Below are 22,752 nucleotides of genomic sequence, written 5' to 3'. Positions count from 1 at the left end.
GTAGATCGGCCACCCCCATTTGGCTCCTTGGGGGTGCCCGAGCCACCCTTATGGGCTGTGCTTACATTGGAAATTTCGAAAACTTTGTTGGGGTACATTGTCACTTTTTAAACATCAGAGGTAAAAGTGAAAAAGTTGTCAAACTTTGGATGGTCAAAATGTATTTTTCCCTTAAACTTCTAAGATTCGTCTTAAAAACCTTAAACAACAAACACGTTAACTAAATACATACACAAATCACACAAATCTCGAAATAGTAAATCTATGTACCAATAATGAGTGGAAACTTCAAGAAATTTAAAGAGAAGAGTGTAAGATCTTAACTTTAAAGCTTTCTCTAAGTCATTTTGCTCCAAACACACTCCCTCCTAGGGGTGTACATGCGGATGCGATTATTTGCAATATCCGCACCCGCAACTGCAAAATGCGAACATCACTTTTATATATCCTCATTATATTTTTACTAACTGCATCTGCGCGGTTATTGCAGTTATTAAAAATTCAAATCTTTCACATTTCCTTCAATTTCTCTCTCTCTCTCTCTCTCTCTCTCTCTCTCTCTCTCTCTCTCTCTCTCTCTCTCTCTCTCTCTCTCTCTCTCTCTCTCTCTCTCTCTCTCTCTCTCTCTCTCTCTCTCTCTCTCTCTCTGTGTAGATGCTATTGGGTCATGTATGAAAGTTGGGACCGCACACAATAAAATCATAGCCCAAAACAACCTTTAAATAGCCCAAAAATTTGATATTTTTGCATTTGAGGCAAGATCAAACGCTCCATGTTTGTCCTCGGATGTTCAGAGTTGACTTTTTAGCAGTTGATTGCATCACACTGTATTTAATAAAACATGCATAACTTTTGCTACAAGTCTCAAAATTTCACGTTTGACCCCATTTCGGAAAGATTTTTTTCGAGACACACGTCATGGTAACCTTTTCAAAGTTTTTGAGTGTTTTCTTGGGATTCAAAAATCCAATGTTTTCCCTCTTAAAATTGTTTCCAGTGCTTTTCCGCACTTTAAAAATCCTACCTTAACCTTCGCACCATCACTTTGAGGGGGGCTGGTAATGTGAATAATGCAGGTGACACCGATATAGGAACATAATCAGTAGCAATAGTAAATTGTGCTAGATATTGTACAAGACATGCAATAACAGATATTGAAGATCATATGGAAAGGCCTATGACTGCAAGTTCAGCAAGTCAAGATGGAAAAAGATTAGCTATATCAGGAAACATATATGCTGCAATATCAACTCGTGATATCAAACATGACCTCCAACACAAGCGTGATTCCAAGAGAAGCAAACATGACCTCCAACACAAGCGTGATTCCAAGAGAAGCATGACCTCAAAGATAAGATCAGATGGAAAAGGAAAGTATCAATGCAAAGAATCTTAGAGTAGACTAGGGAAGATCGTACAAGGAATATGAGCATCACACAAAGAAAAGATTTCTACCATTACTGTGATTGACACTACAAAAAAAAGGACAATTATGGATGGTTTTTTCTAGACGGTTTCTAAAACCGTCTAGAATTAAACTCTTATAGACGATTTTTTAAAAACCGTATGTAAATAAATAAATATGGACGGTTTGAGTAAACTGTCCATAAATTTACAGACGTTTTAAAAAAACCGTCCGGAGATGTAAATTTCCAGATGGTTTTGATAAAACCGTCTCTAAATTTGTAGACGGTTTGGAACAAATCGTCTGGAAATTTACATTTTTGGACAGTTTGTTTCAAACCGTTTGGAATTATTAATATTAATGATATTAATATATATATATAAACAAAAATCCAGACAGAAATCGCATGGATAAAAAAAAAAAAGAAGAAGAAGAAGAAGAAGAAGAAGAAGAAGAAGAAGAAATTATTAATTATGGACGGTTTGAAAAAAACTGTCCAAAAATGTAAATTCCCAGACGGTTTTGATCAAACCGTCTATAAATTTATAGACGATTTAGAACAAACAGCCTGAAAATTTACATTCATTAGTCAAATGACGCGGATCGACACCCTCAGCCGTAGATTGAAGCACTATCGATGGCTTAAACACGTCTAAAGAAACACCCAAAATAGGAGTCATTTTCTTGGTGAAGAAAACACGTTTAAGTGGGGTTCAGAGGGTTCACCAAGCAAAATGATGTGGATTCAGTGGGTTTCAGAGGGTTCACCAAGCAAAGAAGGCGTTTTTCTACATATCTGGTTTTTACAGATTCATGAAGTTCTTCTTTTTTGGGTTCTGGTTTTTCTACAGATCTGGTTTCTTAGATCTGGTTTTTACAGATCTGCTCAACCACCGGTTCGGCCTTGCAGTTTTGGTGTGGTTTTTTAGAGATGGCGGTGGGATTCAAACATGCTAGAGGTGGTGGTGTGGTCCAGGGTGGGTAGTGCTCGGCCCAGATCTAGCAGAAGATTTTCTCTAGGTCTGCACAGATTAATGTTGAACTTTCTGGAATGCTTTTCGGTGAGGACCTTAGGGGCATGACCGGAGATGCCGACGTCGGAGTAGAGGGGCCGTTGGTGAGGACCTCAAGCCCGATCTCGTGGACCTCCGGGATAGGAATTTTTTTTTTTTTGTAGTGTGATATTCCTTTTGTTTTGTTTCCTTTGTTGTAAATCATCACATTCACACTTGTAGTGTATATAATGTCAAGTGCCTCACCATTGTAATTCAAGCCATTTGAATATATCAATATAGATTTTTTTTTTTTTTTGGGATGGTTTATGGTAGTGGTGAATGAGAACCATCAATAAAACGGAAGACATTTTGTCCATGGAGGTAAGGCAACATTATGGCTTTCTTGGAGATATAGTTGTCATGATTAAGTTTTACCGAGACAAAGTGAGAATTTGCGATGAAAGGAGCAGGGGAGGATTTCATCACGAAAGTGACAATGGAATGAGTAATTGTGGGATATGACATGTCGACAATTATCTATTTCAGTTAAGAGTATGAGTCTGTAGCACTACGGTTCAGTGCTTTATGACTATAGGTCTCTATTGACTTAGTTTATTAGAAGTAGGTGTAATACCCCAACTATTAATTAGGGTTAAATAAGCTTTAGTTAATCATAATAAGGTATTAGGATTGGTTAAGAAGGTGAATCTTGATTTTCTGTCCTAGCAGAACGTTCAAGAGATGTCGAATGTTTGATACAATAGTACACTGAACTTTCAAAGCTTACATCACTAACGTTTGATGACATGACATATGTCACTATTCAGGCAACAAATTTTGTGTTAGAAGGTACATTGAACATTCGACCACAGGGAGTCGAACGTTCGATTAAACCTAAAATCGTTGGATAATATAGTACACCAAACGTTTGACAAAAGTAGATCGAACGTTTGACTTTTGGCATAATTGTGTAAGAACAACTCATCATTTTCTTCAGACTTCTAGGCCTATAAATACCCCACCCTCTACGCACCTTCAACCTATTTCCACCCTCTCTTGCTCAGTGTATTCCTTGTGAGTGTGTGTTAGTGCTTTGAAGGAGGAAGAAGCTCTTTTCACCCCAATGAGGTAACCTTCTTTGCCTGGTTCATTTTTGTAGAGTTATCATGTTGTTTACTTATTGCTTTGACAATAACTCTAAGTAGTTTTACATCTTTGCTTGGTTTTGGCCCTAATACTAGCTTAAGGATAGATTAGTGATTTGATGAGGTTTGACGCACCAAGGTCTGCATGGAGAAATTATTGTGGCTTAAGATTCTGTTAGGGATCATATTAAGACATTACGACTTGCCTAGATGTAGTTTTGTGGTTTTTAGGTTTGAAAATGGGATTCTACCCAATATCGAACGTTCGGCCCTTCATTGGACGAACGTTCTATGTTGAAGCCGAATGTTCAACTCTTTTGTTTGAACATGCATGTTTACAACTCATATGAAATACACTTTTGATTACTATGAGATCTATTTTATGAAAATGAGTGATGAATAACAAGACAATGAAAATGATGAATTTATATAAGCATGCATGAAAAAGATGACGAATATTAAATTACATTGTATAACATGGTACATTGGTATGTGTGGGATAACGACTATGGGCTTACTATTATACAGGTTAACATTATGGTCAAGAGACTCATGCTTTTATTATGATAGGCCTTGGATCCTAGGGGTGGGTAAATTATCCGCCTACCGCCTACTGACTGCTTATCGAACCGAATCAAACCGCCATCGACCGCCTACCGACTAATTTCGGTTCGGTAGTCGGTATAAAATTTTATTCCGAAAGTCGGATCGGCAGCCGAACCGAACCGTCTTTTAAGCGGTAACCGAACCAAACCGCATTCTATTCCGACCGATTAACCAAACCGACATAAAACGAAACGACGTCGTTTTAATAAGAACGAAACGTATGATTTTTATTTTTTTTTCCTTTTCTTTTCTTTTCTTTTAAAAAAATCAAAATGACGTCATTCCATTACCCATTTTAATCGAATGTTAACCGATTTAACCAACTTAACCGATCGCCTATTAACCGCCTTACCGAGTAAACCGACCGCCTATTAACCGCTTTACCGAGTAAACCGACCGCATATTAACCGCTTAACCGACTTAACCGACCGCCTATTAACCGCTTAACCGACTTAACCGAAATAAATTCACCGGCTACATTCCGACAAAAGTCGGTTAACCGATCGAATTAACCGACTTAACTGCCTACCGAATCGACGCCCACCCCTATTGGATCTAATGATTGTTTTGTGACCTGCGCACCATGTTTGAATGGGGTCACAATTATGACTTTGCTTATAGCGTGGGCCACTCGAGGTCGGACTTAGTCGGCCTGCTAGTATATGACAGTATGCATATAATATCCAGGGCACCGATGTTGTATTACAGGTCCCTCGTGACAGCGTCAACCCTGTCTAGAAGGGGTTAATATCCTATGACATGATTCTTTTATTATAGCATATACTATATTTATATTGCATTCGTGACCACTTTGTGAAATGATAAATTATAACTGTACATTGTTGCATATGATTTATATTTTAAACATCTAAGTTTACCATATGATAACATGTAAATCATGTGTATATAGCTCACTAAGTTGTGGACTTACACTTGTAGCTTTTCTACCTATAAAACATGTGTTGTTTTATACTTACTTTTGAGTATGATGGCTCTCGTGAGAAGGATGATACGTTTGGAGGACATAGTTAAGATCATTTTTTAGGAGCTAGACCCTGTTTGGTTAAAAGATATGTGATATGGCAATGATAACACTAGTCACAATATGATGGAGATCCTATATTTGATTTACCTCCTTAAAACTAAGCCATGAATCTTTATGTTTATTTATGATTCTTAGACTTGGTTTGTAATATTTAAGCTATATTAAAGACTAGTCTTTTGACCATGATATTTGGAGACTTATCTATATTATGAAGTTTTAATCTTACTCTGGTTGTTTATATTGTGATTGTGGGTTTTAATTGTTATCTTTGTATTTTAAGTGAAAGTCTTCTGTTGTAGACTCTCTTTGGAGATAATGAGATCTCTGTAGTCTATTCTTTATAGAATGAAATTGAGAGACGAACCACGAAGTTAACTACCAGTTAGTTAATTTCACTGGGGCGCCGTTACAGTATGAGTTTATAATTTATCACATAATCGAGATCAAAGTTTATCTTCAAGTCATGGTAAGAATTTATCTTCCAGTAGGGATAGGATTTCATCTCCAAGTTTGTCTTTATATTTTTCTTATTTATACCTGTGATTTATTAATAAAATACAAGCATAATTAATTCTAAACTTGTGTTCGTAAAAAGTCTAGATTCTCTCAAAATCTAAAATGTATGTTCTTTTAAAACCTAACAATCTATTCCTATACGTGTTTAAGAATTATTCGCCCAATATACACTTTGATTTTGAATTCGTGGTATCATCATTCCTGAGATGGTGGGAAGATGACACTATCGTTATAAAGACTAACATTACTACCATCTCTCAGTTCTGATTCTGAGACTGCCAGTAAAGGTTTCCAGTAACAGTGGGGGATGACTGCATCATGGTGGGAAGTAGTGAGGGCAGATGAAATTTAATTACATACAATAATGGGCTTAATTAGATTCACAAATGCCTTCTAATCAACAGGTAAAAGACTTGAATGCTCTGAGCATTAACCAGAAAAGCTGAAAGAGAAACAGTGTCTTGAATGCTAAACTGGTCCCCCTCATCTTTACTGATTTTTTATTTTATTTTTTCATGTCCGTTGTATGTTTTTTGTTGAGCAGATGGGATCAATTTTTAATGGTAGAGAAATGAAACGGCTAAAACCCTTTTTTTTTTTTTTTTCAATTAGAAAAAAATGGTTATATGCATGAGAGGATCCTTACCGCTCTTGATTCGAAAGGATGAGAGAGTGGGGGAACAAAATACTGAAAAAGATATGGGCTTCCCAACAACAGGCTCGAATAGAAAGAAAACAGTGCAAAAATACAAACAAAAATTAAGAAATGGGTCAAGACAGCATGCATGATAAATAAAAACATGTCTTTCTAGAACAAAGCTCACAGTGGTCCTCTCAATTTTCAAAGCATCTCTTCTTTGTCTCAACTTTTAGGATCTCTGAAAGTGTTCAAAAGTGAAGCTTTGCGGCTAAGTGCATGCCGGTGGCATTGGAGATTGAAAAGAATTTTGAAGAAAGTTTTGTTGGCAACATATGCAGCTTTCAATATTTATGATTCTTTGGCCTATTGAGCTTTTTATACAGGGAGGTTACAAAAAGCATTTGAATTGAAACTCAACTATCTTTCTTATTTTATTTAGTATAATCCTATTTATAGAACAAAATGTAGTGGATGAATACAATAGGCCACAAAATAAACAGCTTTAAATTGTCAAACTGTGGTCTCCTCCACAAGGAGTAGGGTGTCATATTTCTTGGCACGCATTTGCACAAATTCTCCATTTGTTGGTGTGTTGAATAATCTCAAAGTAATAAATTTTTTATGTTGGGACTTGGGCCGACAATGCCACTTGACCCACAAAACATACCTACGAAGGCCTAAAAAACTAACCAATAGGTTAAAAAGAGGCTTAAGGACCAAGTCCCACCACGTTAGGCGCAACAGGGATTTCGCTCTAACAAGAATAAATTGTGTATCAAGCCATGTAATCACATTCAAACTCATTATGCCAAATACACTTCTAGAGTAAAGGAGGTTGGGTGCGAAAGTTTGGGCCCACATGAGAAAAAAAAAAACCCACGATCAAGGAAGATAACTAGTTAAACACAAAATACTATAAAATGTAAGTTAGGGCAAGGTAAGAGCGACTTTTGGCTTTAAGCTCAAAACTCATATTTAAAGCATTCTATTACCCTCACAAATTACCATATTGACTTAAACATTGAAGCTATCTCCTACCGGCACTCACCATCAGGCTCTGTTGCTTGCATCTTTTTCGTTTTGCAGGTGTGAACTGATCCGACATTTGATATTAGGAAACTGGTTCCAACACTTTACATCATATATAGCTTAGCCACTTAAACGCATTAGTTCAGATAATAATCTAACTATAATTGGAGATTTTGGTGCATGGTATGATTCGTTTGAGAGCTCCTGTAAGAAGCAGAATGGAGAAAGTGAAAATTGTAGAGAAACAACTCATATTTAATCGAGGGCAAGAAACAAGTAGAACAATGAATGGTGAGAAATGAGCGTAGGTGAAGTTTAAACGCATACCATTATAATATTTCCAATAGAAAAATTGATTCTGCCTATAAATGTGAACAAGGGTTGGAGATGGCTGAGGTGGTCACTAAATGAGAATCGGTTGGGGTGGTATTAGTATAGACGCACAAATGTGGACACAAAACTAACACACCGGGTGGACAACCAAATCTAATACCCGGGTTTATTGTAACAGATAAATGCAAAATTGATCGTTATAGTTTCGGGTTTTAAAAATCTATTCATAATTCACTCGGCTGGCGTGACAGATGACATGTATAGTCTTCTTCTTCTTCTTTTTCTTTTTTTTTTTAAAAAAATTATTTTTATTTTTATTATTTATTATTTTAATGAGAAACGATAGTCATTGCCAGATTAGCATAATAGGGTAAGGATATAGTATTTAGCATTACTCTTTAAAAAGTGATTTAAGACTCGAATAAAAAAATAATAATAATAATAAAAAAAACTTTTAGGTCCTTGCAATTAGAAAAGTTGACAATATCTCATAATTTGTCACATCAGCACAAATTATAATATGACACATGTTACTTACAATAAAAAGTTATTATATATATATATATATATATATATATATAAGACAAAAAAAAAAAACAAAAAATGTAGATAGTTATCGGGCCACCCTCCGTTGTTACTAAAAATAGAAACGATGCTTGAATCGCAACAACCATTTAAGCCCATATTCTCCATTTTCGAGCTGCTGTAACTTCATTGGCTTATGAAATTGGCCAGTGTCCGGTGCTGCGCTGACACCCTTCTTATGGCTTTCATTTTCTAATTTGGATATTTTAAGTAAAAAAAAAAAATGCATGTCAAGTAACTTGTACAAATGTCTGTCAATTTTAATGTCAACCACTAACAGAAGGTGGGGGTGCCAATTGAATGAAATTGTTAATTTGAGATGAGGTGTCGCATGGTAGTTTAGAAGGTTCACGGGGATAAAGGTTCACGGAGCCCTTTTACACATCCCCCTCATCCCCCTTGTCTCCCCCTTTCCCTTAAAAAAAATTGATTTTAAGGGAAAGGGAGAGACAAAGGGGGGATGAGTGGTGCATTTCTAGCATTTCTCTTTTAATAAAAATTAAATTTTTTAAGAAAAATAGGGTGATGAGAGGGGATGAGTGGTGCATCTTTAGCATTTTCCTATTCGCAAAGTGTAGGAAAATCAGAAATGCCTGAAAGATGTTTGATGGAGTGCTTGAGAGAAATGTAGCTTCATGTAGTGCACACTGGAATAATAATATGTGGATGCTCAATTGGGCGAGGATAAGAAGTTTTGAGACCATTTAAGCAAGTTTTATTTGGAAATTTGGAAATTTGAATGTTAATAGTTTCACAATAACCTGATATGCTACAAATTCCATGTTACAAAAGATTTTCCTGTAATCAAACTATGACAAAATCTTTGCTTTTGCATAAAAAATTGGGAACTCTTTTGAACATCTCATACATACCCTGTTGGGGGGGGGGGGGGGGTCGAAAAATCGTGCAAGTCCTATCCCTCGCAGCATTTTTTCTCTGAGGTTTTAGAGAGCTTTAGAGAGCTTTCTTGATTTGAAAGAAGTTAGAGCGTTCCTTGTGTGCAGCGTCAACATCATCTGGAGATGCCACTGCAACCACCACCCCTTTATCTTTAACTGCCTCAATTGCACCCGCAAATTCCTTGAAGTCTTTCAAACTGTGAGAAAAACGACAACAAACTTACAGATACAGAACAAAAGTCCCACGATCACATACCCAAAACAGAAACCTTTAGATGAATACACCATGAATCGAATCTAAGGAATGACCCAACCATTGCTTCAATACAAGGTTGTCATTAAAAAGGAACTCAAATTCCTTCTCTATTTATAGATAGATAGATCATTTGCATCGTTTTAGTCCGGTTTTCCTAAAAGTAAAGCCACCATTTTGAAAATGTTCAAAGCTCATTTTTTGTCATAATTTTCTCGATTGGAAACAAAAGTCTATGCATCAGTTAACAAACACCATCTTTTACCTGGTTGACAATATCTCTTTGCGTCTTCTTTGCCTTTCTTCTTCCGTGATTCCCAACAAATACCGCAACATACTACAGGAAAAAAAAAGAAAAAAGAAGAAGAGGAAAGTAGAGTAAATTTGAGTCGTAGTCATGCTAACAGCAATAACAGTATGTTTAGAAGCATCCATTTAATATCTGACATTAGCAGTGACCTTCCTATCTGGTAGTGTGCCTTTGAAACAAGACATGAAATTACAACTTCAGACTCATACATTTTAAATTTTTAGCAGTTAAAATCACGGGTAACATCTTAAATTGTATTGCAGCGCATTCATACAAATTACAAATTAAACTAGAAAGAGCCACCTTTTAAATAGTGCTGTCCACATACCTGCTATAGCCTTTGGCATCAGGGAGCTGGTATGAATCCACGTCTCCAATGGTTCCAATGATGGCTTTTGTGAGAGCATCATCATCCATTGCCAACTCACGGAGAAAATCCGCAGTTCCATCATATACATCAAGTGTCTTTAACAAGTTGGGGTCACGATAAGATAAGAAGGAGAACACTCCTAAATAAGAAACCCCAAAAACATAAGATTCTGAAATAGCAGTTATATCCCATCACAAACATGTAATGACACAATTGTACCTGAGTGAGTATCAAAGTCACAAAAGCCTCCGTAAGCCCCACCGCTAACTCGCACACGATCCCATAACCATGTATTACTAATGTATTTTGAAATTACATATGCACTCCCATCAAGTTGATAGCCAGTTTCATATAGGTTAGCTGCTTTTCCAACATAATTAACCTGAAGAATGTAAAAGTTAATAAATTATGACAAGGAATCAAGAAAGCTAAAAGAAAAACAAGCAGGAGGAAGCATATAAATTCTCACCTGCGTAGGAATCACAATGGCTTCATTCTCTGAAGGAAGCCGAGCATTCCAACTAGCTGTTTTAAGAAGGGAGTTGCCAGGAAGCGAATCAAGAAATTTGCTAACAAGCTTTTCTGAGTTTGTGAGGGTTTTCCCATCAGCAGTCATATTTATCAAGCAACCAGTCCTCGAAAGTAAGGACTTGCGAATCTCCTCAAGAGATGAAGAAATTCCAGCCCAATCTTGATCAACATTCTTTTCAAGAGCTTTTAAGAATTCCAGGTAACTACAAGTAGACAAGGAATGCAAACTGTATCAGTACCATCATGTTTGTAAATCTAACAGAGTTATTGGATAGTTTAAACAAAAAAAAAAAAACACCCAGTAGCGCTGTCACTGATTGCTAAAGAGAAATTGTCATTGAAAGCAATTCCTTCATTCAAGAGCTAAGCTCCTCTTTTGGCTTTAGAAAGATGATCATTAAAACAAGATCTTTTATTGGCCACGTCAGAACAGGTGACATACTCCAGATGAGTGGCTAACAAATTCATTTCAACTTCTATCTCACTCAACAAGATAGCCACCTACTTGAGAGCCTAGTTGACAGAAAGAAGCAACGAGGAAGCAATGCTGTCCCCAATAAGAGAGGGGGCGCGTCAGCTTCAAGGATGCCTTTCCCTTAACCATTTCTTTTTAGGTCAAATCCCCCTCATAGAACTTGAACGTTTCAAAAACTGTGTACCAAATAACATCTATAAAAATTCAAGTGAATTTATCAAAAAAAGTTTACAGCATTACAATCACGAGGTCCTGGTAATTTGCCTAAATTTTTAAAACGAGACATTCAATCTACAAATGCAGATTTCTAGTTCAATATATAATTATTAGGGAAAGACACTTATTTGGTCCCTGGAGTTTTCAGTTGTACCAAATTGATCCTTGGAGTATCAAAAATATCTTAAAGATCCTTTGGATAAGCAATGTGTCCAAAATGATCCCTATTGTCAGCCGATTGACACATGGCATAGCTGAAAACTCAGTATGCTACAAAATTACAGTTTTACCCCTTTATTTTTTTAAAAAAAGAAAAAAAAGAAAAAAAAAAGGGCCCACCCCTCACTAGATGAGGGGCGGCCTCCCCTAACCATACGAGGTGAGGCCACATGCCCCTCGTATGGGGAAGGGAGGCCGTCCCCTCATCTGGTAACGGGTAGCTGTCCTTCTAGGGGGCAGCTGACCGCCCCTCGTATGGTGTGGAGAGACTGTCCCTCACAAGGTGAAGGGCGACCCCCCATTTTTTTTTTTTTTTTTTTTTTTTTTTTTTTTTTTTTTTCTGTTTGGGAGTGAAACTGTAATTTTATAATAGGCTGAATCATCAACTATGCATGCGTCAATCAAGATTGGTTGTGATGTGGATCCACACATGCATTTAACGGTTTCCATTAAATGACTAGCAGCAAGGACAATTTTGGACTTATAACTTACGCAAGGATCTTTACGATACTTTTGATACCCAGGGATCAGTTGGTATATCTGCAAACCCCAAAGGCCAAAAAGTAATTTTTCCTAATTATCATAAACGTTCATTCCCAGACAAAATATTCCTTTGACGCAAAGCAAGGAGGTCATTGTCTGACTATATGGATTAGCCCAAAACAAAAATCAGTTCAAAACATTTAAATAGTCCAACCTGACACCACCCATCTTTTCAGAAATCCACCCTGCAACATTTAACTTAGCATCCATCCTTGCAGCCGCAATTCCATGACCACTACCTCTTAACCGGTTCTGAAAACAGAACACAAATTTTGAGACTTAATGAATAAATATTAAGATCCAGTTGAGTTGCTTATTTTTTCCATAAAATTTGGTACCTCCATTCTTGCTTTGCTCTGGGACACAAACTGTTTAAACCGTTGCTGATCCGTAAACCGGACTTCTTGAAGAACGCAATTAACCTACAATACATGCATGAATCCTTCAGTCAATCTATCTTCCACAGGCAACCACTTGTTTGAGAAGTAAATTACAATAATGACAACATGGAGCAAAGTATTAAATAGATTTGGCAAGGGTAGTATGGTATACCGAAGGCATGGCCTACAAAATAAGGAAAATAAAAAAGGTGCATGAAGTTGTGGAAGAGGTTTCTTAGTACGGCATCCATTTTTATAATTATCGACAGAAAGAACCTCATCAATGAAAGAAACATTTTGAAAAGATTACAGTCAATCAATAGTAGATCTTAATATGTTTAAAAGAAACCTCCAGCTATTCTGAAAGAATAATCAAGATTGCAGCCCCAAACTAGTTGAGCATGGACATTTTAATCTTTGTACAGACAGCAGTTAGAAGACTTGATGCAAAGGTTCCATATAATCCATAATGACAATACAATTCACCTCAACAAATAAAAAGCAAATTATCCAATATACAGGATAATAACAATAACCAAAAGAATCCTAAGATGCGATAAAATAGAGGCGCACTAGAGGTCAATACGTAGTTCTCTCCTCCAATTCATTTGTCCAAATGCTTATGCTAAATAAAAAATTAAAAGAAAATAGTTAGGCGTATGAATTTGGTATGTCAGACAAAGCATATTCAATTCAAGGTGCTAGAAACTAGTTCTCTCAAATGTAGTGAAAATGAAGCAAAAATCAAAGGTAGTGAAAATAAAGCAAAATTAAGTCTGATTGAGGAGTAACATGAATAAAGCATCATCAACAGAAGACCCGTAAAAGAGATAATAGGACTTGGACCATGGTGCACCCAAATTCATGAGAAGTTCAAGATACATAACGAATTACTGCAATATTTACACTAATCTGAGTGGTTCAAATCAACAAATCATTCTTGGATTATTACATTTAAAGTCTGAAAAGAACAGATACCAGGTTAAATAGGTCTTCAGCACGATCTGCCATGGCTTTGCCTCTAACAACTATATGGCTACATGGCTCCTCCTTGCCTCGTACAGATGATGTTAATGGAAAAACTGAGATTCCTCCAGTTTTTCTTCCAATTAACTGATTAAGCTGCACAAAGGTCAGGTCTTTTGTACCCATCTCTAGCAATGATTGGCTGTCAAGAACATTGTTTCATAGTCAAAAAAACGTGACCTAAATTATCTCTGGAGAAGAGATATACAATACACATTATAATTTATGTAGTTTATCATCATTATTAACACCGCTACTACTTCCACATTAACATTTAAAAAAAAAAATCTTGTAGGTGGTAGAATACTTTTCCCTAGAGAGTGAACATTCTAGAGGTTGATCTTATCTTTTAGTGAGGATTAGTAAAGCAAAAAGACTGGCACGAAACAAGAGACATCATCATGCCAAATGGATTGGACAAAAGAATCCATCTACCTCAGGCAACCACAATAAGGAAAAGAAGAATGAAAACCCTGAGTTAATACAGATTTGGCAGGTCCTTGAAAGGAAATCGTAGCAAGTTAAAGAATAGAGACTGGACTTACAATATTCAAGGTTAACGTGCACTAAATATAATTTTTCTTTTCAGAACAACCTAATTGGTGAACCATCTTGTTAAATCCAGAGAGAAATAGAATAGTACAAGACATCAATAGCAAGTTTAGCAACAATATAATAAGCAGCAGCACCTGAAGGTAACATCTTACCAAAAAAGTGGTACCAAGGGGAGAAGCTCTTGCTTCAGTGAACCCATATTGAAGACAACTTCGGTGTAAAGGACATCATTTGTGAAGAGGTCATGCTGCAAAACTTTTACTCCATTGATATCTCCAACCTACAGTTCGCATAAGAATGTTCGGTAAGCTCTCCACTGAAGAACAAACTAAACAAAAGACACTGAAGGTAACAATAACCTGTGTAGGAACATGAATAGGTTCTTTTGGAATGTCATGTAGAGAGAGGCTTGGGACACTTCTCAGAGCTTCTGGTGGGTCAGGAGTTTCCTGCTTCAGTCGTAACTCCTGTGTAGCACGTGCTAGCTCAGCAAGATCTTCCTCTGTCATGCTTGCTTTAAGTTTCTCTAAAATTGCTTTCTCGGCTTCTTCATCACGGGAAGCTTTCTCTGGATCAGGCTGACATAGAAAATAACCACGATATAATTAGTACAAAAGATCACATGCACACAGCAACTGAAAACCTGTAGACTAAAATGAGTTAGAGACTACCTGCATTTCTATAGTAACTAGATGAGGATTGTTCAAGATGAATTTCTCTATAATAGGAGAAAATACAGCTTTAGAGCCTTCCTCTGCTATTCTGGCTTTAAGGGCCATTAAGGGTTTCTCATACTTCAATGGCTCAAATGGGTCCATGTCATATATCCATTTACCCTATAAAACAAAAGGCAAAGTACATGAGTAAATAAAAATAAAACAATAGAAGGATGCCAGGTTTGTAAAACAACAAAAAGAGGGGTATATCTTTACAATGGACCGAAGCATTAGCGACAAGCCACGAGGAAATGATCCAGTGTTGTTTTCCCTAAGAGAAAACTCAATCGTATTCATGGACGCCTCCACAGCATCTGCATCAAAACCTTCCTCCACTAAATTTTTAAGTGTACTCATGACTAACTCTTCTACCTTTTGAATGTCATCTTCAGAGACACCCTTCAATCCAATACTAAATTGAGGCTGAAGGAGCTCATCTTCAACCCCACCACCAACTATGGCATCTCCTAAGCCACTTTCCAGCAAGATTTTCCTCAATGGAGAAGCAGGAGTTCCCAACATTAGATGATCCAAGAACCCAAGGGTAAGCTCAGTTTCCAGATCTAGGGGCTTATCAGAGAGCAACCAATTAAGGCATACCATATGCTTCTTCTTCAGATCCCCACCTTCACCAGAAGGATATTTCTCAACAATCCTGACTGGATCTGAGAATAGTTTTTGTGGTTCAATCTTTGATTCATTGGGAGCTGAACTCGCATCAAACATGTCTAGATACTCTGTGTGAGAGAGAGTAAGATGCTAAATATTAAAATAAATTTCACAGAATCCTAAATCATCATTGAACCAGATCAGTAGAATTAAAACTCAATGTAGGCAGTAAATAATCAACAGCTTCAACAGCCACTCATTTTCTTTTTCTCAATTTAGTTGCCTGTATAACATAGCTTCTGAAATAAACTGCTCAAAAAAAGTTGAAAAGGGGATTCCTTTTATTCACAATTTTAAGCATCTATTTTTTTTTTTTTTTTTTTTTTTGTGTGGAAAAAAAGAGAGGCAATTATGTAAAGTATTTTAATATAAGAAATAGATTGGATGTAGTGTGCTTATACGCCAAAAAATTACAATTTTGCAATTTTTTTTTATCTTTCATATATAAAGAAGTTACATAAAATACACAGGAGAAAAGACCCGTTATGAGTCATTTTAGGTTTCCTTGGTTTAATGGCAAGAGAGTTTTGCATTACATTTCTTTTGGGACAAATTTACCCATGTATATCATGGAAAGTTATTAGAGGCATGTATTCACAAAAGTAGTTTATTACCACTCAGGATACGTAGGCGCTCATTTGGATCATCATCTCCATAAAACCATATCCTGGCATTGCTGGGGTGGTAATATTTACGGTGAAATTCCTGTAAATTTCATTCAGCGAAACAGCACTATATAGTATCATACAAAATAATGAATATTCAAAACTGTGCTTGAGTACAGATCTAGGCAATTTGGCAACTACAAGAGGTCACATGCATAAGAATATATGGATATAAAAGTCATCTATGTTACTGGAAAGAACTAAAGAAATTTCTGAGGCATGCTACAGAAACTTGAATGGAAAAAATCCGATAGCAAAAGTCACAAACTCCAAATGCTGTCATCCATATATCAATGACATTGAAAGAGCCCTTCTAGATTACACAAGAATAAGTCAATTATTAAGATGCCAAACTGGATACCAGAAAACTTCACCACAATTCCATAGGTAAAGAGTTCCATTTTTTTTTTAAAAAAAAAGGTGACAGTATTATAATAAAATAAAAAAAAAAAAAACATAATGCTCTGCCAAAAGATTCAAATTAACTTTTTTGACAATTTACATTAATAAAAATGGAATGTCCACTATTGAATATCCAGAAAAACCCCATTGACATTTATCATTTGCAGTGTCAAAAAGATACAATAAATGATTACTGACACCAGAATTTCATTTCAACTTTATAATTTAACAAGTATCAAGCTCAAAAAAAAGAGAGCACTATGAAAGCCATTTAGGTTAAGAGAACTAATTAGTACCACAAAGATACAACTCCTAAACAATCACTATTTGAAAGTTACACTAACATGGAAGATCAAGAATATCAAAATGATGCGTGCAACAAACCTTGAATTCCTCGTATGACAGTTTGGGAATAACTTGTGGATCACCTCCACTGTCAACACCATAAGTATTGTCTGGGAAAAGAGCCTGTGCCCAAAGTTACATGTAGATCCATCAATAAAATAATAATAGAAAACAATGAGAGAGAGAGAGAGAGAGAGAGAGAGAGAGAGAGAGAGAGAGAGAGAGAGAGAGAGAGAGAGAGAGAGAGAGAGAGAGAGAGAGAAAAGAAGAAGAAGAGTTACACCAAATCATTCAGATAACTACTGACATTTGGATGAACATAGAAATCAAACTAGTAACATTTAAGTCATCCCTAATGTTCATTCCAGAGCATGCCTAGCCATATGGATTTACTGACCAACTCCAAGAACCATTATGATGCATTGTAACAAATCACTGTGTGCCTTAGTATAGAAGCAACATCAAAACTTGCCATGACCAAGACCTAATGACCTCAACAAACTCAAAATGCATGAGTCATTATGATATTTGAACATGAACAAAAACCAGGTTCTCTAAATCATGTAGTTTATCAATTTATATTATGTATGAGTGAAGCATAACTTTCTTTCTATCTACTTATACAATCTTGCATAGCATTACCACTTACTATAGTATGATACAAATAAATGAATAAATCCAGGAAACAATCATTACAGGGACACTTGAGAAAGAGAGACCATTACAATGTGATTGATTCACAATAAATGGATAATAAAAAATAAAGGACACAAAATTGAAGTCAGTGCAGCATGGGATCAAATATTTTTGACACTCAAATTATCAGCACATGGCATAAGAAGATCTTATAGTTGCACTGATCACTAAGACTTCCCACAGAACAAATTTAATTGAGAATGCACAATTTTTTATGCAAAGGTATTGAAGTGTAAGAAGTACAGAAATAAACAAGAAAAGAGACTTGCCTGTTGAGCGCTCCGCCCTAATATATTATCAGGCTGGGAATAGACACCTTTCATCTCATTGAAAACAACACCTGAAAACAAGAACAAATTCATTTAGGAAGAACAGAAGAAAATGAATTAAATGATAGGAATCAGACAGATTCCATAACCAGGACGCTTGAAATAAAGGCATAGAATATTCCAGAACCTACTGCAACATAATTAATGATTGGACATATCCATCAAGAAAGCGACCTTTATAACATATATCTTCTGAAGGATTGTTAAGCTCATAATGCCAACCCTCCTGTTGGAAAGTCTGGAAGTCCTCCACACATTTAGGGAAGAAGACAGCATCCAGGTACACATCAACCAAATTATAGAAATCCTGTTTTGAAAAAGAAAATAAATAACCATTTATTAAATCCAACCTTGATCCAAGATTCAACACATTTAAATTCCCAATTCCATTCCACTGTCAAGCCTGTTTTCACCTTTGAATTCGTGGAAGCAACCGGGTAACAAGTCCTATCAGGATACGTGAATGCATTTAGAAAAGTATGCAAGCTCCCTTTCAATAACTCAACAAATGGTTCTTTCAAAGGATACTTTCTTGACCCGCACAATACACTGTGTTCCAATATGTGTGGAATCCCAGTGGAATCTTTTCTGCAGTATAAATTACATACAAAAGGATGATTAAATTTTGAGACACTATCACTTAAAACACAAACGAGAATAAATTTGCACCAAAGTTCAAAGGAGTGATTTTCTTCGCTAACACTACTGTAGCTCTGCCTAAGGGAAAAAAAAAAACTGACTGACACAGCATAAATTCAAATTAAACAGAGAAGCAATTCCAGAAATTGCAGTCTATTTATGCAATTAAAAACTATAGTTTGACAACAATCGACTCCCTGATGATTAAGGATTAAATATACCAAGATTTTACCATGTCTACAATATTAGAAAGACGCAAAAGCGAAAGCCTATGGGGTCACTTCTGTAACTGGATAACCAGCACCAAAAGCTGTCTGTACATTCATCTTTCTTTTCTTATTTCCTCCTAATGAGCAAGTTTAATCAACAACAAGGTATTGCAATTTCTTAAGGTCTAATATTACACTGAGCAACTTTGACAAGCGATGTACACTGGCTTGATGCAAAGCTAAACATAAAGTTTTAAACTCTTTTGCTTTTCATATCCATGCATTTTTGCAGAAAACAGAAGCCTTATTCCAGTTCATACTCTACATCTCTAATTCTTTCACTATTCTTGTATTAATCCTTTACGAAAGGAAAATTCTAGTCATATATTCAGTTTGAACTCCGTGCCTCACCTATATGTGAACACCGCAGAAAGGAACAAATATGCCAGTTCCAAATGACCAACAGTATCAAGCATTCGAAATCCTGTTGAATGTTTCTGAGTATTACATATTTGACAACTGACTCAATCGCCTCCACTGATTCAAATTTACCAGGCAGCCAACAATTTGCTATATGCTAAGCGGTCCAAATTTATTTCAAAAAAAAAAAAAAAAAAAAAAGAACGAAAAGAGCACTCACGGAGGCGTGCGAAAGACAATGCCGAAGACCTTATTCTCATCGTCGTTCGACACCGACATGACCTCGGCACCGGTCTTCTTGTGCTTGAAAAGCACAGCTTTCGATTTGCACTCTCCGATGAACTGTTCAGACACTTTCTCGAACCCGAGCTTCTCCGCAACCTCATCCTGTACCCCTATAAACTCTGCTCCCACAAAAACCACTCGCGGAATCACCAAAGCTGTGCGCTTTAATCGGGCAAATGAAATGCAATTTCAAGAAAAAAAAAAAAAAAGTTAGGGTTTGAACGATACCTGGAGAAGCGTGAGTGGAGGGAGTGGCAACGGCGCGCGGGGAGAGAGAGGATAAGCTTCTTCTGAAGTTAAGCGAAGAGACAGATGACGTCAATCTCTGGCGGAGTAAGGATCGTCTGCTGCGATCTGGAATCAAACGGTGCCGTTTTGGGGCGACAGACGAGGAGGAGCGAGATGAGAGCCTGCGAGCGGAGCGGAAGAAGAGTCTGTTGCAGGCGAGAGAACGGAGAAGAGCCGTTCTGTCCATGGATAACCCTACACCAACAAGTAACAGTGCGTAAGAGAGAGACGGAGCTGGAGTTTGCTTTTTTATATTGGGAGGGAAATATCTTAAGATAGAGTGAGACTGTGAGAGCGTGTAGCGTGCACGGGTGGTTCGGAAGGAGCAAAATGGTGAATTCTTGCCCAGAAAAAATATTTCTTGGGGTCCAAGAGAGTGAAGGAAATGAAAACGAAAAAGAGAGGAAAGACTAATGCCACGTACCATTAAATCCAAATGCAATCTTAACTCTTAAGGGAATTTTTCTTGAAAAAAGGAAAGAAAGTAAAATCAATATATTTAGTTGCCCTAAATTATAAATCACTCTTTATAATATCAAAGTAAATTTAAAAGTTTGTCGAGTATGTCAAAAAAGCAATTTAGTCCGTATGGTTGTTTTAGATATTTATTTTTTTTAGTTTTATATATTATTTATAATATATTTATATTTTTTTAATTAAAAATGACACATATAGTTATTTTATTGGCGCTGACGTGGCACCTAATAGAATCCGTTAAATGTTTTAATAAAATTTGACTTTGGTGACTAAATTATTTTTGTGGCATACCCAGAGACTTTGATACGACATGAGCAATTTGTAATTTAGGTCAACCATAAGAACTAATTTTATATTCATCCCAACAAAAAAAATATCTATTTTCAAAGAACTGCTGATAAAATTACTTTCAGAAAATTATTCTTAAAAATATCAATTTTTAGAGAACATTGAAGTGATATTTTTTATATTTCTATTTAATAAAAAAATATAAAATTATTAAAAACACCATGTTTATAAATTGAGTAATCCTATGTACCATTCTTTTATTCCACAATATTGATGTGGCAATCTCAACAAACCATTGAGTTTAATAGTTAATTGGGACTGCCATGTTATTATTGTAAAATAAAATAAAAATGTGATATGTAGCATTACTCGTATAAATTTTTTCAAGTAAGAATGAATATTCTCCTCATCAAGTATTTTTCTATTTTGAGTAATGTTAAAAACTATATTTTTATTTTATAATTATCATATAACAATAATACTGTCATCTCAATTACTCTTTTGATCAATTTTATATATATATATATATATATATATATATATATATATATATATAATTGTAAGATACTCGTAGAATAAAAATATGATATCTATTCTCGCTGTTTATCTTTTTACAAATCAACTTTTCTTTCTTAATTCCTAAAGAATTCCTAAAGAGTAGTTTGACAAGCCAGCAGATACGCGATATCAAGAAAATCGTAGTAGACTAAGCTCTAATGCGCTAGGCTGGGCCTCTTCTCTTGTTAGGTAGAAGCGAAGGCCGAAGGATGCAACTACGGACAGTAGCTACAAGAAGCCCATCTGTGAACCCATTGTTCAGCATTGTTCCATTCTTTTAATGTGCATTGTTGGGCTTAATTATGCATATGGGTAAGGATGTTAATTTTTTACGCGACCTATAAACACGACATGAAATTACTGATTTTAAGTTTATATTAAATGGGTTAGGGTCATAAACGGGTTAATGACACATTTATAAATGTGTTGAACGGGTCAACCCATGAGTTGACCCATCAACCTGCTTTTTTTTTTTTTTTAAAAAAAAAAAAAGGAGAAAGAAACAATCGGCTAAGCTATTTTTTTCACTCTCACAGTCTCACATTTCTCATTTCTCCATAGTCCAGCCACTGCCACTCTCCACGGACCACGACTTCAGCCGCCACTTCATCCTTGAATCTCCACTCTAGCCGTCCAGTACTGTGAGTTCGAAATTTAAATCTCTCTTATTATGATTTTTTATGTGTTTGCAGTCGCCACCTATAACAGTTTAATAAACTGTGTTTGGATTTAGGAATGATTATAGAATGGTAAATGGAATGATCAAGTCAAATAGAAAGAATTGAAGAACGAAATGAAATCGGAAATTGATTGGCAAAATCGAGGACGCCTTCCCTCCAAGATTTACAGAACAATACAATTCAAAAGCTATCTTATTCTACAGGCTGAGACAATATATAATTGCCCAAACAATCAGCCATGCATAAGGCTTGAACCCCAAGTAATCAAAACGCTACCCTCTAAGCTTAAAACGACACTATAACATTTCTTCCTTATTCTCGTGTCACCAGCTGGACAGCATTACTTCAATTTGCACGTTTCTTCCCTTTGCTTTAGTTGATACCAGTTGTACGCACGATCTGCTGTAACTGCCTCCAGATGTTTCGCATGACTTGCTAAGCTTAGTTCTCCTAGTGCTACATATCCAATCTTCACGCAATTGTCTTCAACTTCAACTCAGTTCCTTCTTACTCTTTACTTTCCTTTTACAGATGTTGTCGTTGAAGAGCTTGTGACATTAACCCTTCTCTTTTAAAACACCTTGCCCACAAGGTGTGGGTAGGCATGTTTTAGACTGTAAAATTCTTCCCAAGTAGCATCATCTGTCGACTGTCCCTCCCAACGAATAAGCAGTTCGATGAAAGGGTGGTTGTTTTGAAGGAGTCCATTAGAATCCATTGGAGGAAGCTTTGGCAGGACAGAAGAAGTGGATCCCAACTTGGATTTAAGTTGTGATACATGAAACACCAGGTGGATTCAAGCCACTAGTGGTAGATTCAACTCATAAGCAACTTCACCCACCTTGCGGATGACAAAAAAAGGCCCATAAAATCGGGGCGAAAGCTTATAGGTGCGGTGAGAAGCCACAGAGGTCTGCTGATAAGGCTGCAAACAAAGGTAAACTTGCTGACCCAACTCAACTTTTCTCTCATTGTGCTTTAAATTCGCATATTTCTTCATGCGTTGTTGG

At 36.3% G+C, this 22,752-nt stretch overlaps 1 protein-coding gene across 1 annotated transcript; it reads right to left on the bottom strand.

Annotated features, from left to right (window-relative positions):
- Positions 1-8,991: 8,991 nt before the first annotated feature.
- On the bottom strand, positions 8,992-20,117 carry LOC133881669 (presequence protease 1, chloroplastic/mitochondrial-like). Its single transcript, XM_062320660.1, has 19 exons — positions 19,680-20,117; positions 19,387-19,570; positions 18,312-18,486; positions 18,073-18,205; positions 17,839-17,909; positions 16,913-16,996; positions 16,076-16,166; positions 15,009-15,529; positions 14,748-14,912; positions 14,436-14,654; positions 14,229-14,356; positions 13,474-13,663; positions 12,454-12,537; positions 12,270-12,367; positions 10,601-10,865; positions 10,351-10,513; positions 10,090-10,270; positions 9,717-9,788; positions 8,992-9,395 (listed from the first exon to the last, which is right to left on the bottom strand). Exons 1-19 carry the CDS (start codon positions 19,924-19,926, stop codon positions 9,254-9,256), a joined length of 3,213 nt encoding a protein of 1,070 aa, XP_062176644.1. The 5' UTR covers positions 19,927-20,117; the 3' UTR covers positions 8,992-9,253.
- Between the last annotated feature and the right edge of the window lie 2,635 nt (positions 20,118-22,752).

The sequence above is a fragment of the Alnus glutinosa genome, chromosome 11 (assembly GCF_958979055.1).
Source record: "Alnus glutinosa chromosome 11, dhAlnGlut1.1, whole genome shotgun sequence".
NCBI classification, from domain to species: Eukaryota; Viridiplantae; Streptophyta; class Magnoliopsida; order Fagales; family Betulaceae; genus Alnus; species Alnus glutinosa.
Note: the sequence above shows the minus strand (reverse complement) of the source record. Positions and strands in the feature narration are given on the sequence as shown.

What these genes read in the sequence shown, in the direction of transcription:
- LOC133881669 (XM_062320660.1), bottom strand. Translation starts at nt 19,926, where the DNA reads ATGGACAGAACGGCTCTTCTCCGTTCTCTCGCCTGCAACAGACTCTTC. An exon ending in ATTGTCTTTCGCACGCCTCC is followed by an intron (nt 18,487 to 19,386) that starts GTGAGTGCTCTT and finishes TTTATACTGCAG; the next exon opens with AAAAGATTCCACTGGGATTC. An exon ending in TAGTTACTATAGAAATGCAG is followed by an intron (nt 14,655 to 14,747) that starts GTAGTCTCTAAC and finishes TTTCTATGTCAG; the next exon opens with CCTGATCCAGAGAAAGCTTC.